The following is a 17,761-nucleotide window of genomic DNA, read 5'->3' as shown; positions in this document are numbered from 1 at the left end:
AGTTAAGTCCGTGTTTCCTACAAAATAGTAACACTTCGGCTAACATCCTTGATCGTTGTTTGTGGGAATCTTCTTGTAGGTGTTCTTCATTATATAGGATGATAACGATATTAAAAGTTTTTTTTAAATCTCTATTTCTTCTACTTGGTGGTGTTCTAAGACTTTCCTATGTTTCCATGGTTAAAAAGTCGGTTCTTTCAATGATTGCTCAAGAAATACAGTACTCTGTCAATTCATTTTTCTTATTTGGTCAAATTGCCCAGGCTTTCTCAATTTGTTACATTGTAATATGTACGAATGTAAATTAAAGTAGTAAATATTTAATTTTTAAAAAATCAGTTAATGTACCCAATGCGTTTTGTTGAATTGAAAAATTTAACGCATTATTTAAAGTCAGTTATTTGATAAATTAACCCTATAACCTGTCGAAGCTCTTCCTCCAAAAACCATTAGAGTAAAAGGTGAAATAAACACATGTTTAATGGAGTTAATGTTTATTAAACCATCTGACATTTGAACACTTATAACACTGGGCACACCAACTACTAAGATATTGTCTGTAACTTTCTACCACACACACCCCATCTTGCGAAAGTGAATACAAAAAGGAAACTGGTGTACTAAACTATATACATGGTAAAACACTTTCGTTAAACGCTAGTAAGTTAAGTACGTTATGCCGCATGTGGAAAATCACCCAACTATGATTACAAAATAGCTATGTTTATAGATGTACTGCGATAAATACATTTTGATGGTTCGTGGGGTAATGTGTAACAGAGTGTACAGAGTGATAAACAATTATGTATATGAAGAAAGGTGCTTTGGACACATCGAGAGGCAGACTCGGCATTCCTAGTTGGTTGGCGCTTGGGGAGGATTTTGACTTTTGGCAGTAAAGATTGCGCAGAGGCGTAAGTTTGGTAGGATGATTTTTTACAATTTCTCAAACCTAAACTTCTAACCAGTAAATAGTTGTAAAAGTTACAGTAATCTTCCTCTCGTATATTTAACAGTAGAACTGCATAATCCGAATCAATTCGGACTTCACAACATTCCGATGATGAAACATTCAAATAGTGGATTTTGCAAAAATTTGGTGTATTTTATTTCTTTAACGCACTACAAAGATTTTGCAATTGGACAATTCACATGATTGTGTGAGACAACATGACCGTGAAAGACGTACTAGATTTTTCCTTGCGGAAGACGATGATGATGTTCACACAACTGTGAGAGATTTTACCGTGTTCACTGAAGACGATGATGATGTCTACACAACTGCAAAAAATGTTAAGGATTTTGCCACGAGCACGGCTTCTGACTTTTTTAATAACGCTTTTCTTAGTACTGTAGTTTTAGGTTTTAAAATACTTTCTGTATGCGATTCGGATAATTAGAGTTCTACTGTTATACAAAATGAATGGATACATCTCAAAACATTGTGTTACGTTATCGTCTACAATAACTAGATGAAGTTCAACTCCCTAAATTAACTGCCCAGTCGCCTCTTTCCTAAGGTCTTTGCACTTAAGTTTATTAAGGGGATAACATTATAAGATTTCAAAAAATTAAACTTTTTGTCCATTAACTTATTCCACCTTAAAGAGCAGTTTCTTTCCGTTGGTCCATTCCAAAAAAAGTCACAAATAGGAATGAACTGTTCCAAATTCGAAACTTTGCAATATTAACAAACAACAGTATATCATACGAAGAAACTACAGTTCTTCAAGTTTATTCTTAATTAATTAGCTTAGGCATAATTTTTACACTAAATTAGTTATGTTATACCTAAAGTACCATGCATTAAAACATAACTTGGATATTTCTCAATATGTTATATATATTAAACACTACTCCGCATGTTATAACTTGACAATTAAAATTTAACTAGACCAAAAAATATATATATTTGATCAAACACAACAGCAATCAATATTTTATATATTTCCAAAATAATAATATGTACAATAGTTTTGAAGATGTTTTACAGTAACGTCAGTAACTTTATCGAGGGAAGAGTTGGGGTTTATTGACAAAGCACAGGAAGTTTTAATTTTGTGATGGATTAAAAAGCTGTTAAAGGTAAATAAGATACATAAAATAATTGCAATAGGTATAATTGTTTTCTAAATATTTCGTTAATTAATTTTGAAACCTAGCATGCACACAACTTTAAAATTTTACGTACACAAGACCTTAAAAAATCAATCAGTTCCAATGAGGAAAATTCAGAATGGTGACCATTTAAAACTTTATGGCGTGTCTTCTAATCTGTTTTTTGATTGTGAAAGGCTTTCTAAGAATGTGACAAGGGTATTTGATCTATTTTAAGTTTGCTCTTAAACTAAATACTGTAGTTCTAGTTCTCTTAAACACATATACAAATTTAATACATTTTTAGAGGTTACCAAATGTGTAATTGTTTTGAAAGTGACTATTTGCCATAATAAAAATGAAACTCCGCTCATTTTTTTTTATTTACAATTGTAAAACAAAAACTAAGTTATGATTATTGGCAGATTGTCATTTTTAGGAATTGAGATGAGATGCCAGTCAATTCCTTATTAAGAATTAAAATTTCTGAATCTGTCCAAAAATGCAGTCCAAGCTAGATTAGTGTAAGACACAAATTATTGTCTAACCAAGGCAGTGTTTTCAAATTTTTAAAACTTTCCAAGCCCTAACTAGTAGTTCTTGTTTTTTTATAACCTTTCAAAATAAAATATAGGGTTTCTAATTTTACTAAGCAAATTACCCTTAAACTTTTTATTTAAATAAAAAAAAAACTCAAAATATGTGACTCTTGGTTTTGTATTAAAAAATGTCTTTTTCACTTTGCAGCTGAGTAAAAATCTGAAATAAATTCTGCTGATAACTTCAAATTCCAATATATTTTTTTAATTTATTTGTTGAATTATCAACTCATGGTGAGAAATAAAAAAATACAATATAAACCCACACTTAAGAATACAACAGTTAACTATTCAACCCTGAGTAATCGATTATTTAACTATATTAAAAAAAAATATACTGCATTGAATTCTCTGATCTACGAGTTAAATATGCGTCTCTTCCATTTAGCAATTTAATTGAAGGGTAAAAAAACCTTGAGTGCAACAAATACAACAATAAACAACGAGGGAGAGTGGCGAAGCGTCAACGATTATTTTGTCTAGATTTTATAAAATACAATCGCTAAGCTAGGATACTGTACAGATATATTGTACAGTACTGAGACTATGTACAACAAACGTACATGGCTGTGTCACTACACGAAAGCATACTAACGGTGGACGTTTAGAATGTTGTGATATGGTAAATATTATAAGAATGAGCTAAACACCTGAGGTATTTTATGTAAAGAACCTTGATAACAAGTCACCCTCAATAACAAATCACTCTTGATAACAAGTGCTATTTTCAATCTTGATTTTATACCACCCCTAATCAACGATGTAACATTTATAGAAAGTTTACTTCGATTACAACATACAAGTCTTATTTGATAATGCCACAGGAAACTTGTTATCGAGGTTCTACTGTATTAATTAGTAGTGACATATAGCATTGTTAAGAACGTTATTTAGTTTTGTCGCATTGTGTAAAGAATTCTAAAGTGAAAATAATGATACTGGATAAAATAGTTTAATGATTTTTTGTTGGAATATTAGGCTTTCTTTTAATTGGGAAGAGTCCACTACGGCACAAGTAGTAAGTGTTTCTTTTGCCAAAGTTGACGCTTTTTCCTATTCAGGTAAGCCTGCTATACCGATAAAAATCCTTTTAACCTAGGCCCATACTCTCCATGTTACATCCTTATATTCTTGACTACTTTTTAAAAACTTTGAGGTAAATACAAAAAACTAAAAAAAATATTGAAGTAAGAATTACAGAGAAATTACCTAAAACGTGTAGTAAAATAAAATAAATCAAAACTAAGAGAAATTAAAAGAGGACAAAATAAAATAAAAGTTAAACTAAAATCAAAAACTTTATTGTAGATAATGCAATTTGACATTGGAAAAGTAACATGTAAAGTACCTGTGTTGTTAATAGTATTTTACGATGGTTTTATAAACTAACTATAAACATAGGATGCAAGTTACAATATCAACAATACGTTATCGATATCTACAATTATTTAAGTATACAAAACATAATTCTAACTACAACAAAAAAGTTGTATTGAGTGCTTTTATTACTTTATACGACAATTAAATAGTGGTACATTATGATTATCAAGATATTAACTATCATTATCAAGTTTCTCTCCTCCAAAAATGCTGATTTAAAATCAAAATGTTTAAATTTGAAAAAAGTAATAAATAAATAAACCAGAGAACACGCAACAAAATTCAGAACATTTCTATATTGTAAATGTAAAATTCAACAAATAAATTCATCAACAATGAAAATAAGTTTAAGATTTTCCTTCGAATTAAAACTATTTGACTAGGTAAAAGGGAACCATACCGATGGTGAACTTTTTTATAAGTGATGTTTGATCACAAAATCTGTAAAATAAAAGGAAATTATAAATTAAATAGCAGCGGTTTTTTAAACCGTACAATAAATAGAACTGTGAAAGTACTTTAAAAAAATGTATCTTGAATTTAAATGACAGATGTTATTCATGAAATATGGTTTCTAAAGTTTAGTGAATATATAAATAAGTAAATACTACCATAAGGGATAACTCTGTACAAGTTTATGACACATAGATATAATCCACTTAAAACTATCCTGCAAATGTAAAAAAACCACAAAACTTAAAATTGGATCTTAAACTTGCGTTTAACTTGAAATACAACAGGCAAAGTATACCAAAGCATTAAATCCTCAAAAATTTCAAATAATGTGACAAAAGACCAGCAATTGAATCACTTTACCACAAACAAAATTACATACAAATTAGGAATGTCTACACTTTCTGACAAGCAAAGCCTAGGGAAGACAACATCTTAGAATTTAAACTTTAACGTGGGAACCTTAGGTTGGCGGAGGGGTTGAAAGTTGAATATTGCTCAAAGCATGAATACTGTGTAGCTAAGTGCGAGGGGAGGAGAGGACACAGCCATGGAGTGACAAGTTCGTCGTCTGCTAGCTCCGTCGTCTGCTATCTCCGTCTCTCTAGCCCATGTGGCTCGGGGATCCACTTTGAGTCATCCCTGAAACAGCAAGGGAAATTAACATGGACTTAACAGCTGATTTTAAAATTGGGAAAACTAACAAAATTTGCAATATTCACAAAAGATGCCATATTGTCACTAATTATCCAACCACAGTTTATTTGATTATTCTGCAGTGGAAAACTAAGCCTTCTTTGGGCCTGAATATACAGTTTTTTTTTGTCCTAGGACGCTAGACAAGTGCCCGGAATTGTTTTTCTCATTACTTCAAGCTAGACATAGGGGTTGCGGCATTATCACTTAGATCAAATCAATTGGTGACTTCATGGGATTAGAACCTGGGACCGCAGTCCCGCACTCTAACCACTTGACCAGCTCAGCTCGCTCCTCCTGAATATACAGTAGACCTAAAAGACTTCTAGAATTTTACAGTTTCAGTATAGAAAAATGTTGTAAATTATTAGATAAAACACATCAGCTTTAGTAAAGAATCAAGTCACACAGGAAATTATCACTCAATCTCGCAATACACGATTGAAAACAGAAGATTGTTAGATTGGATAACGCTAAACGTCGAATAACCTTTACAGATATCAAGAGTCTACTGTCAACAAATACTTTTTATACGGTTAATGTACATAATGTCAAATTTAATTAATCACGTATTCCCTAATTAAAAGTTACATACTAAACTACGTTAAGATTATATTTTAAAATAATTAACATCAGTCTTTAGTTTAAATTTCACAAAATTGTGTAAAATGTAGAATATTTCATTGGAAATAGTTTTCTGTTAATTTTTATTGAATCATCACAAAAATTGGTTGGTTTGAAAAAAAAAACACCCTAAACATAAATATTTACATTTAAAAGATAAGAAAACTTCATTTAGACTTTGTGTTTGGAATATTAAAATACAATAGAAAGGTAAAAGTATACTTACATTTTGTAGGCAACTAAAACATGCTGATTATACAATATAGACACAGTATTTGTGAAAAAATACATTAATTATTAGGTTAAAAATACTTAATAAAATAAATCAACTCATTTTCTTACCAACTTAATTCTGGCTTTATCACCGGCCTTTTTATGGTTGGTTTTATATTTTAATCTGATTTAGTACGTTTACCGTTTGAACAACTTTTGAATTTGAACGAAGTCATATCTTTTAACTTGCATTTTATATTAACAAATCTTTATGTACTTTAACAAACAATAATTTCCAAAACAACCTAAACTAAACGAAAATAGAAAATTTATTTAACAATTTGTATTAATTTTATAAAGTTTTCCAAACATAAACCCTCATGCATATCCAAGAGAATAGCACAATGTAAAATATGTCAAGAAAATAACTTAAGATAAAAAATAGTTTTAAAACGGACGGAAATGAAACATGCTAGGTTAAAAAATAGGTAATGTAGTGTTGTCAAAGAATAAGAAATGAGTGAGTTATGTAGCTTTTAGATATGTAATAGTGCTTAAGTGGGAATCAAGATCTGCATGAGGAGGTGTAATCAAATAGATAAACCAACTAAATAATTGTTGTAAAGTCGAGGAGTCAGATACATGCAAAGCTGTGATTTTTATTGGTTACCTTCCATATCATCTCCGTAATTTTGACCTGTGATAGATGAAGTTGTTGAGAATTAAGTTATTCTAGGTTTGGATATAGAGCAAAAAATTTGGATTACAAGGTAGGTAAAGCAAATGTTTTTAACAATGCAACATTTTTACCTTATAATAAGAACAATTTAGTCTTTGTCAGATATGGAAGAGTGTTTTCTTTCTCTAATCATTTTAACTGTTCATTCTTATCCTTTTAAGTAATCTGTGTTGAATTTACATAAACAACACTTTTTAACCTCTACATACACCATAAGAGTACTATTATCATACTTTCAGTTTCGATTTTAGACATTGTTTATGTCATTACCAAAGCAAAGCTAAACCTACAAATGTTATGATTGTGCAGGGTTCCCACTCAAACTTGAAAATTAAATTCAAGGTTTGTAGAAAGTTTTCACAGTCATATTTGCATATTTTTGTGATATCAATGGGCCTAAGGGTATAGGAACTTAGGGTGGGTGCATGAGGAGAATCGTAGTGGCATAAAATACATATTTGCAGCACATATGTTCTGTATGAATAAAGCATTTTTGATTGAACGATATAGAAACAGTTTTAAGGAATTACTCTTATCACAACGGTTTAACCACAAAATTAACGACTACAAAAGATTTACTACTCAATTTGGGTTTTTCATGGTTGACAAAACTCAAAGCTCCTTCACAGTTTTAAGGTTTTACGGTTGAGTGGGTACCCTGGTTTTTTTATGCTGGTCCCCTGATATTTTTCAGGAGATGAGGAATACCTCCCAAAGGGAATTTCTCCTAATGTTGTTCAAATTCTCAATGTTATTCAAATTATCCAACATGCACTGTGTTTTTTACCCAACTACATCCTTGGATGTAGCCCCAAATATTATATCAGGCTAGGCCTAGAGGTTTTTAATTTTATTTATTTAATTTTTTATTCCTTTATGTTCTAGCACGGCATTGTTTTCCACATTGCTTCAGGATAGGTCTAGAGGGGGTAACGACATTTTCACTTGGATAAAAACCATTGGTGATTGGCAGGATTTGAACCCACAACCTTAAGGCACAGTACACTACATTTTATCGCTAACAGTTTATGTTGTTAGTGTGTTATGGCTGGGGTGAACACGCACTACCTGGAGTGTAAGTAGTTTGCTGTTGCAAGTTGAGGGCGGAGCTCTCGCTGGGCGGCCCCAGCACTATGGGGGCGTTGCTAGTGTTGCTGGACGACTTGGGCTGTGACGTCACCGTGGGGTCGCTCCCACCTGCCCCGCCGGCGCCATCCTCATTGTCACTGTCCTGCAACAGGCACGTAGGGGTGAGTAAGACATTTGAGCTAACGGATTATTTGGGTCGGCCACAGAGAAGTGAGGAACAGAGGAAACACTACGATGGAACATTTCAGTATCTGGGCAAAGTTCAATACCACCCCCTCCGTGGGCCCCTCACCACCATGTAGGCCTCCTACAATCCTGTGCGATAGGAATTTCCACAGTGCTAGTCACTCAGGCTCTTCCTTTTTCGTCACAAGTATATTTTCAGCACAACATACCAGAGCTGAAAGCACATTGTCATCCTATAAGCGTGTTTCATCTCCTTACTTCTCTGTGAGTAGGCGTAGGCGTATCTATCATTACACCAGAGTGCTAATGTAGTTGGGACCAGACCCTATTTGGATTACCAAACTGTTAGAATTAACAAGAAATATAGAAAATTGCATGAAACATTTAACAAATTTATTTTATTCCCTGAAAATGACCACATATTGCTTCCCCGATCATAACTTTGTGATTATTTCCTTGGATCTTCTTATTTACTACACGACTATTGAATGAATGGGCAACATTATTATATACATTTTATATGTGACATATTTTATAACAAATTATTATATATGTATTGTGTGTGCAAAATGAGTACTCTAATAATCAATGTAGGTAGACAACACAGTAACATTTTTCTAAATCATCAAAGTTTAAACAACACAAAGTACTGTTTGGTTCTTAATGTAGGTTAGGATGAATTGGCAAGTTTAAAAGTGAAAATGACAGTCAATGGAATTACGTAACTCGTCTATAGAAACTTAAAGATTTGGCAATTACTGACAACTTGATATATGAAATTGTGTTGTGGGAACCTACTCTACAATGCGGTTTTCGGCATGTCCTGTTCTTTCACTTGTGGTTGTTCCCGGGTTACTTACAAGCAGTGCCTGATAAAAGGTACTTACGTTCCTAGACCAAAATCACCCGAGCAAAATAATCCTGTGGCTTTAGGTGGAACTTTCTCGCAATCATGGTGAAATCGTGAACATCTCCCTCAATCATAGGACATCATTGTGACTAATTATTAATTTTAAAAAATTCCATTTGTAATTAAAACACCATAGCCTTCTATTGATTGTGGCCCTAGGCCTAGAGGTAAATCTGGAACTACCTACAATGTGCGATTGTGCTTCCAGTCACTGCATGTATCGACAATGTGTATTTGGAATAAACCCACAAACGTCAAGATCTCACATCGGTTTAGTTCATAAATGCTTTTCTCTGATTCAACAGTATCAAAAGTGCAACTTGATGTCACACTAGAAAAGATGTAGGCCTAAATAAAAATGTTAACAACATAAAAAAATGTAAACTGATTCACTTAAGTTGAAAAAATCAAGTAGAAAAAAGTAAAATAATAATAAACACTATAATTTTATTTACTTACCAGATTCGACGATGTTCTTTATAAGAGGGATTTGATCTTTCACATGCTCCATAATCAAAAAAGTAAATAAATGTTCAAGAAAAATGTTGCTTAAATAAAGTGATGATTTTAAATAATTGTAAAATAACAGATGAAATAACTAGAATAGTAATTTTTTTCCTGGGAACACTAACGTAGGCTACTACTTTCAGTCTTTTTCAAATTGTATTCAATTTTAATATAATATTAACCGTTAAATTCTACATTATCTCATGCTTATTTATGATTATAATTAAGTGCAGTGGGAAAAAAATTTAGAAAAACACGCCTTTCATTAAGAATCTCGATTATGGTAAAGTTTTGCTAAACCTGTTTTTCTTTGTGCTAAATTTTGCTGTTTATGTCTAAATGTACTTTGACATCAATTTGATTTATTTACCGACATACTTCAAACTTATCTTCAAAGACTAATTGCAAATTTAGTCACTGACTATTTGTTCCCTGGGTCTATAATTTTAGTTGAGTAAACCATAGCATTTTACAAACACCTGAAAATAATTTCACACTTAGAATACTTCAACTAAATTTATGTACAAACAGCTATTCAACATACATGCAAAAAATCAAAGATTTGGATTTGGAATTTAAATTAACATTTCGGTGTTCCATTCAAATTTCTAATTTTGTTAGGTATCCTAAGAAAATCAAAACCTTTGATGCAGGTTTTATTGGTATAATTTTGTTTTAGTGGAAAAAAAGATTTTAAGGAAAATAGTTTTATTTCTTAATTTACTATGATTAAAAACAAATTCAAAATTATTCAGACTTGTTAAAAAAATTTTTTTTTTAATTTTTGTCCTACAAATAACATTAAGGAAGGCAAAATATTAATGACAATAATTTGCCAACCAGAATTAGTGTACGTATACTAAAATATTGTTAACAACATTTATAAATATTAGATAACAGTTAAATATAAAATTTTTATTGACTTTTTACAAATAAAACGAGAGTGAGACTGAATAGGTAGAATCTGGCCTCAAAGTCACTGTTAAGACATCTGAAAAGAAAAGGCTGAATGAAAATTTTGATAAAAGTATAAATATTATTGAGTAACTCAATAGAAAAGCTCAAGCGCCATAGAAAGCAAAAAATGAGGTCAACGTTAAAAATCTGTTTACAAGATTATTTACAATATTTACAATATTTACAGTATTTACAGTTCTTTTGGTTTTCTTGAATCAGATATCAGAGATATATAAACAACAAGAAGAAACAAATTTTCTTAATCCTTAAAAGAAAAATTTACTACTTTTATTTTTATTTTAAATCAACACAATAGGTTTTACGTACCTCCGTCAAATAGTCCAACGACTAATCAATCAACACAATTGAGCAATCTTAATTTTTGGACGATTTGACCTCGGGGGTACGTAAAACTAATTATTGTCTTAAACAAAATAGTCCAGGGGCCACAAAAATTGATTAAAAAATTTTGATAAAAATTTACATTTTAAATTATTTTTTGTATAGAGTAGTTAAATTACAGTGGAACCTTGCTGTAAACTAAACCTATTGTTTGATATAGCATAGTTTTTTCTAATCCACTTGAAAACGCAATATACTAATTTATTGATAATTTTATCAAATTTAATTTATTCTCGCGTAGATCACAAACAACACACCCTATTATTTTTTTTTTATAAATCTAAACCAATTCCCAGCATAGCACCCCCACATTAAGAATAACATCCCTGTACAACAATGGTTAACTGAGCAAAGGAAAATGTTTTTTACAAGACAATTTTTATGTCAGATCAATCAATACACACTACTTTTGTACCATAGTACATAGTTCCTTAAAATAGAGGTTACTTGTCAAACATTACTGGCATTGAGGCTACAATTTAACCCCGTTTTAGCAAACCTGTCATTTTTTAGGTTAACCCTGTAGAACAAAATACTGTATAACTTCATAGACCGAAACGCCTAATGAAGTTCCCCTTTAACACCCAAACAAGTTTAAGGAGTTGAAAGACGCTGCAATTGAATTAATCCTGTTGAACAACAGCTTGTTCAGTATGCATTTGAGGTAGAGGTTGTTAACTATAAATAGATCCTAGATGACTCATAGGTAAAACCAGTGACTGGTTATATTCAGACTCTGGAATTAACATTACGTTAGCCGACTAAAACAAGCTATTGACACATTTAGTGTACGTGGTTGTAATTCTGTTTTGGAACCAACGTCGTTCAGCAGTTGCAGAAGTTTTATGCAGAAACTTCAACCAACAGTTTAACCTGTTATTGAGAACTTTATTTTTAGTTGAGTCATAGGTTTATATTAATTCTACTATCAGGGTGTCTACATTCTGGATAGAAAATTCATGGACAATTCCCGTACATTTAGGGACACCTTGTCGTTATCTTCAAGTCGTTGTTACCAAATATAATTCTCTGATTTGTCAAACTGTATTAATCTTTTTCTTCACTGTCATTGCTTGTGTACCAGAGGAAAAAGTAAGTAACAAAAGACAAAAGTTATGTTTCAAAATATAAATTGATTGAAATGAGATAAACATTTACTTTAGTTACAGCTTTATAGTGTAACAAAAACGCAAGTATCATCATTCCCCGCAACAGCGACAAAATCCTGAATATCTTTATCGGTCCCAGAAACATGATCAACGTCGCAGCAAAATACTGACACACCTCCCGCAGTCGTGTGGTCAACATCATCGTCTCTTGCGGTCACGGAAACGTTATCATCGTCATACGCGATCACTGCAATATCCTGAATATCTTCCGCGATTGTAGTTAATTCTAAATAAATTTTCATCTACCGCGGTCATGGAAATGTTATCATCCGTATTCCAAAAAATTTTTAATATATCAACCACAGAAACTTCCTAATTTTTTAAGGACATAGTCTGATATCTAAGGACAAATCCCGTACACTTCATGGCCAGCACAAAATTAAGTACAATTCCCAGTTTTCCTGGTTCGTAGACATCCTGACGATTAATTAATTGTTTTTGTAATTATTTGAGGTAGGCTGAATGTACAGTACTATAACCAATGTATAAGTATAATATACCCCAGGTATTAACAAATTTCACGGTATTCCTTTTCATTACAAAGTTAAGATTACGTGGATTTATCATCATCACAGGTGTAACTAAATAAAAACTTCCGATAATTAGGTCACCAAGTTGAAACGTTTGGCCTATCAGCACACACTCTAGTATTATTAAACATTGCATAGTTCACTATAACTTCTGTTGTGTCATTATAAAGATAACAAAAGGAAGTGTTGGAACGTTGTGATAAAACAACTGATTTGACAGAAGATTTAACATTACTACCACTTATTAAGTTTGGACAAAGATTGCTAACAGCTGACTTTTGTTTACTTTGTTAGTTATTACATTGTTAAACTATTCCATTACTGGTTCAGATATATTTTGGTTATCATGTTTAGTTAAAGAAATAAAAAATAATAATAATGATGCTGGATGTGCTAAATATAATAAAAGCGTGATGCAGAGGTTAGTAAAATATAAGTCAACAAGCAGCAGAATTAAATAAATATAAGAACTAAAATATGAACATGCACAATGTTTTTGCTTTTAACCACTTCACATTTTAACAAAAATATGTATCAAAGCCTATAGGAAATGCTAATTTTGTGAGTTAATAAATATCATATCCGTAATGAAAACTCATTTACATTCATTGAAATTTTAGAAACATATGGATGAATGTATTTTACGATTAGATATCCCGCTGGGATTGGTTACTCAACAATTGAACAGAAAAAGACAAGTCAAGTTTTTAGTGTGAATATCTTATGAGGTAATGTAGCCAAAAAATAATATTTATTTCAGGTTGATACTAAAAACGGCATCAGAACTTGTTGTGCCGTTGTAGTATTGTCGGCAAAATCAAAATTTTACAAAAGCTCAAACAATTTTGATACAATGGTCAAACAAATTTAGTATGTTATGGTCCTTTTAACACTTGACAAAATGGTACAATCCCCAATGCTGTAAAAATTACGGTTAGGTTATTGCAACTTTTGTGATTTGACCAATAAAATATCATACTTACTGCCACGGCTTGCTCATGACAAGCAATCGGGAAAAAGAATGTTTCAAATTGCTCACACTGTTTATTTTTTGACTGGCTACAACTTATTGGAATGGAATATCTAGTCATATCTGTCTCTTGACGAGAAAGTTCCACAGCCAAATCTATCAATAAAATGTGAAATGGTCAAAAGGCAAGCGACTAAAGCGCAAAGTGGCGGGCAAAAGCAAGCAAATCCAAGTGTATTTACCGTTTTGCTGGTGGGTTGTTGGGTGACGACGCCTGGTTGCCCCTGGTACTGGTCCCTCTACAAACAACATGGGAAGCAACTCAGTTCTACTCAACCTCTAACACACTCACACACATACACACGCACACTAGCTAATGTGAGGGGGGGGGGAGGGGACATGCCGTGACCACTTGTGCGCGAGATCAGTAGCAGGGACATCACGTTTAAAACCCTTTAAGGGCTGAATATTGCATAACGAATTAAACAATGTTATGTTAAGAAAATCGTTTTTAATAATTGTGACAATGTTATTTAGTTTTTAAATTTATTTTCCAGTATCAGAAAACATTAATTTGAATTAAATAAAATTTACTAAAACTATTTGAGACGAAATGGTGAAGAATTATTTAAAATAATAAAAAAAAAACAATTTCTAAGTTGTTCCTTTTTGAAGGAACAAATCAATGTAAAGCAAAAAAAGCCAATGTAAAAAGATTAGACCTAATAAAAATTGTTAAATGTACGTGATATTTTTTAATGCACTTTTCATATAAAAATATGACATACAAAAGGCAAATAAATTAGAGGCTAATTCATGAAATGAAATTTTTTATACATAAAAAGAGTAAAAGAATATAAACTGCCTTAGAATAGTTATTTGTTGGATTGTTAGTGACAAAGCTGTGATAAAATTGCGGTCTCAGCCCTTAAAGGGTTAAAAGGAATGGAAACAAAATCAAGCTTTTAAGTCCTTTAATTTGTATACAAAATTGATTTTACTTGGGTTTTATTTAACAAATTTTTAAAAAGGTATTTTCATTTAATTTTGTTTAAAACTTCAAAAAATAGTAAAACTGTCATCAATAAAAAATCAAATTACTCAAATTGCAAACCTAGAAATTTTAAGAAAGCCAAAATGTATTCATCTTGACTTACTAATTGCCTTTTATCAAATAAAGCAGAATAACCGGGGAATTTTGTCAGAAATCACAAACAAAAATATGCAATTGAAATCTCAAAAATCAATCACCCATCACAGCAGTTATTTCCAAAATACTTTCACCAATTCCACATTCACACTTCTTAAATTGACTAAAAAAACCTAAATGCATACCAGAATGAAATAATAAATTGTAATTTAAATAAATAAATGATAAACATATTTTTAATAATAGCAAATAAATAAACAAACTTAGCATAAAACGTAAACTAAACACATCAATGAGGTGTTCAATAATAAATAAAAGCAAAATATTTCCCCACACCAATTCTCTAAAACCAAGCAAATATTCACTATTGGAAATAGCGAATAGACGAATGCTACTTGAAAATAGTGAGAGGTGTTCTACGAAAATACATTGTCATTTCAGTATTTTTCATAAACTAATCTGTTTAAAAATGTTTACAGTTTTGTGAATTGATAAAAATATACTTTTTCAACAATTTTTGTCTATTTTTATATTAAGATAACTGCTTTTTACTTATTTTTCTATTTGAAAGTCTATCGAACCAAAATAAATCTGAGTGCAAATTATTGTTCTGTTCATATTTTTGTTATATCGTTGGTCATTTTGAGCATCAAAAGAATTGAATCCCAAGATGTCAAAAGTTGAATAAATCCAAAACTGCTTTGTCAAATTAAATTTCCGATGCATAAGTTAAATTTTTTTATTAATCAGCTGATTAAATTTCCAATGCCGATCTAAATCAGCTGATTGTTGAAAACTATTTCTCTTTCTGAACCAATCACTTTCTTTACAAAGTTTTAATTATTTCAAGACGACAATTCAAGCTGAACACAATGGTGTCTTATTCAATTCCACTAAAAGTGTCAGTAACCATAGATCAACTATTCCTTCTGAGCATACTTTCTCTCATCAAATTTCACAAAATCCACACGAAAACTTGTTCTGCAAACCCTGAAAATCACCCACACAAAACTCTTGATCCATCACTCCAGAGGGGGGGAGGGGGGTATGTAGTCAAAGGTGAAAAAATGTAAATCCAGCATCATTCCAAAGGCAAAGCAAAATCGTCACAAATCGTATGGTAACACATCAAACAAAAATATCGCATTCCAAAATTAAATAGCGTCCATGCATAAAACGAGAAACATGAACAAAATTTAGAATGAAATAAAAATAAATTAACCTACTTTAGAATAAATTATTTTAACCTTTTGCTGCAGTTAATTCAACAACATTCATATTTATTTAACAATTTAGCTTTGAACATAACAGAATGTTGTAAAGCTTTACTCACGTTTAGTTGAAATCCGGTTCCCACACATAAATGTCAAATATACTAGTATTCGCTCCTAGCGATTTAAATGGTTAATTACATGACTTTTGCTGACAGGTGTTTGGTGATTCACCTAAAAGCTATGTTCACCTTTAATTACATACCGGGTAAAAGTTGTGTTACAGAAAAGTTATTTGTTGTGCCCAATGATAAGAAAACCAAAATATAAAACAATGTAAACCAAAACCAGATGTTTTAGCTGCTAATCAAATTCATCCTAGAAGTAATACAAAGTTTGAAAAAATGTGAGGAAAACTTTCAGATCAATTAGTAATACCAACAACACAACCAAGGCTAATCTATCCTAACCTAACCTAATCCTTAAATTTTCAAGGGTAGCCTCCGGATTACTGAGATAGACTATAAGTGATTTAAAATACTGTACCAGTCCATGGTGGAAGGAAAAAACTAGGTGTGCTATTCCCGTCATATTCTGACGTCACTCGGATTGCAAACAAAAGATCACCTGATTGTAACTGTCAAATTAGTATGTATTTGTTTTGATTTGATTGTTATTGTTTTTTTTTTATAAAAACACACATTATAAAAACAATAACAACCAAATCAAAACAAATACATATACTAATTTGACAGTTACAATCAGGTGATCTTTTGTTTGCAATCCGAGTGACGTCAGAATATGACGGGAATAGCACACATATGTTTTTTCCTTCCACCATGGTACCAGTTTTACTGGCAATCCAATTGGTTACTGTGGCAACTAGTTTCAGCTCATCATCACCATACAAGGACGAGATCACTTCTTCTGAAGGTTGGAAAATTTCACAAACCCTTCAAAACCAACACAACACTCATGACCTGGGTGTTTTACGGCGCGACTGCCGGGAGTTTATGTCTACTAGCGATCCCGTCCTTGTAACACCTAATGATGGCTCCACGAGCCGAAACTAGTTGCCCCAGCAACCAATTGGATTACCAGTAATACAGGTATTTTAAATCACTTAATCAATAAAATTTGTTTCTTACTATACCATAAACCCTTTAAAGTTTTGTAAACCCACATAAACAAAAAATCTTAGGAACAGATTTTCTTGATCTTTTCAATTTAACCTGTTTTTGCCAAGACCAGATAGTTAGTTTGGGTTGGATTAAATTAAATAGAGTGATTTTCAGTTTTCTTGTACTTATGAAATATATTTTAAATTTTAAGTGATGCAGTTTAATAAAAGATGACAAACTGATTATAAAAGGCTTGTACAAGAGTAAAGTAAGAAACTGATAGGCCTTCACTTTAGTTGTAATTAAAACAAGTAAATAATGAAAATTGTTAAATGTAGCAACTGAAATCACAGTCCCTGTGATACAGTTCTGCTCTGACTGAAAGTGACCACAAAAATTCAACTCTTTTAGTACCAAAAAATAAGAGGATTGTGTTCAGCTTTTAAGTGTGCACAATTTAAGTACACACAACATAGTTTGTTGAGAAATTGTGGTTTTCGATTATTTAAAGGGTTTCAGCAGCCTATTCACAAAAATCACCACAATTTTTAGAATCAGGGGTTTAAAACTAACCTCATCAAAGAAGTCCCATACCTAATATTTTTGTAGGTTATGTATTACTTACAGTTGTACTGTAATTTTAAACAAGGGTTTTGAACTTAAATACAGACTTTTTTACCGTTTACAATTTTAGTATCCTATATAATATTTTCATTTATAGCAAAACAGACTTTAAACAAGTTTTAAACTTTCAAAAT

At 31.5% G+C, this 17,761-nt stretch overlaps 1 protein-coding gene across 3 annotated transcripts in view; it reads right to left on the bottom strand.

Moving 5' to 3' along the window:
* Positions 1-3,975: 3,975 nt before the first annotated feature.
* The window catches only part of LOC128994006 (dnaJ homolog subfamily C member 5-like), a 36,275-nt gene continuing 22,489 nt past the window's right edge, over positions 3,976-17,761 (bottom strand). The window contains exons 5-7 of one of the 3 annotated variants that reach the window (XM_054418191.1): positions 13,764-13,820; positions 7,867-8,032; positions 3,976-5,171 (exon numbers count right to left, since the gene is read on the bottom strand). In XM_054418191.1, the coding sequence (XP_054274166.1) occupies positions 5,134-5,171; positions 7,867-8,032; positions 13,764-13,820 (261 nt within the window). In that variant the 3' untranslated portion in view covers positions 3,976-5,133. The remainder of the gene's footprint in view (positions 5,172-7,866; positions 8,033-13,763; positions 13,821-17,761) is intronic. The other 2 variants (XM_054418192.1, XM_054418194.1) reach the window with 2 other exon arrangements.

This window comes from Macrosteles quadrilineatus, unplaced genomic scaffold (assembly GCF_028750875.1).
Source record: "Macrosteles quadrilineatus isolate MER2022 unplaced genomic scaffold, UCM_ALF_1.0 Scaffold_5__1_contigs__length_97177068, whole genome shotgun sequence".
NCBI classification, from domain to species: Eukaryota; Metazoa; Arthropoda; class Insecta; order Hemiptera; family Cicadellidae; genus Macrosteles; species Macrosteles quadrilineatus.
This window is presented reverse-complemented; position numbering and strand designations above follow the sequence as displayed.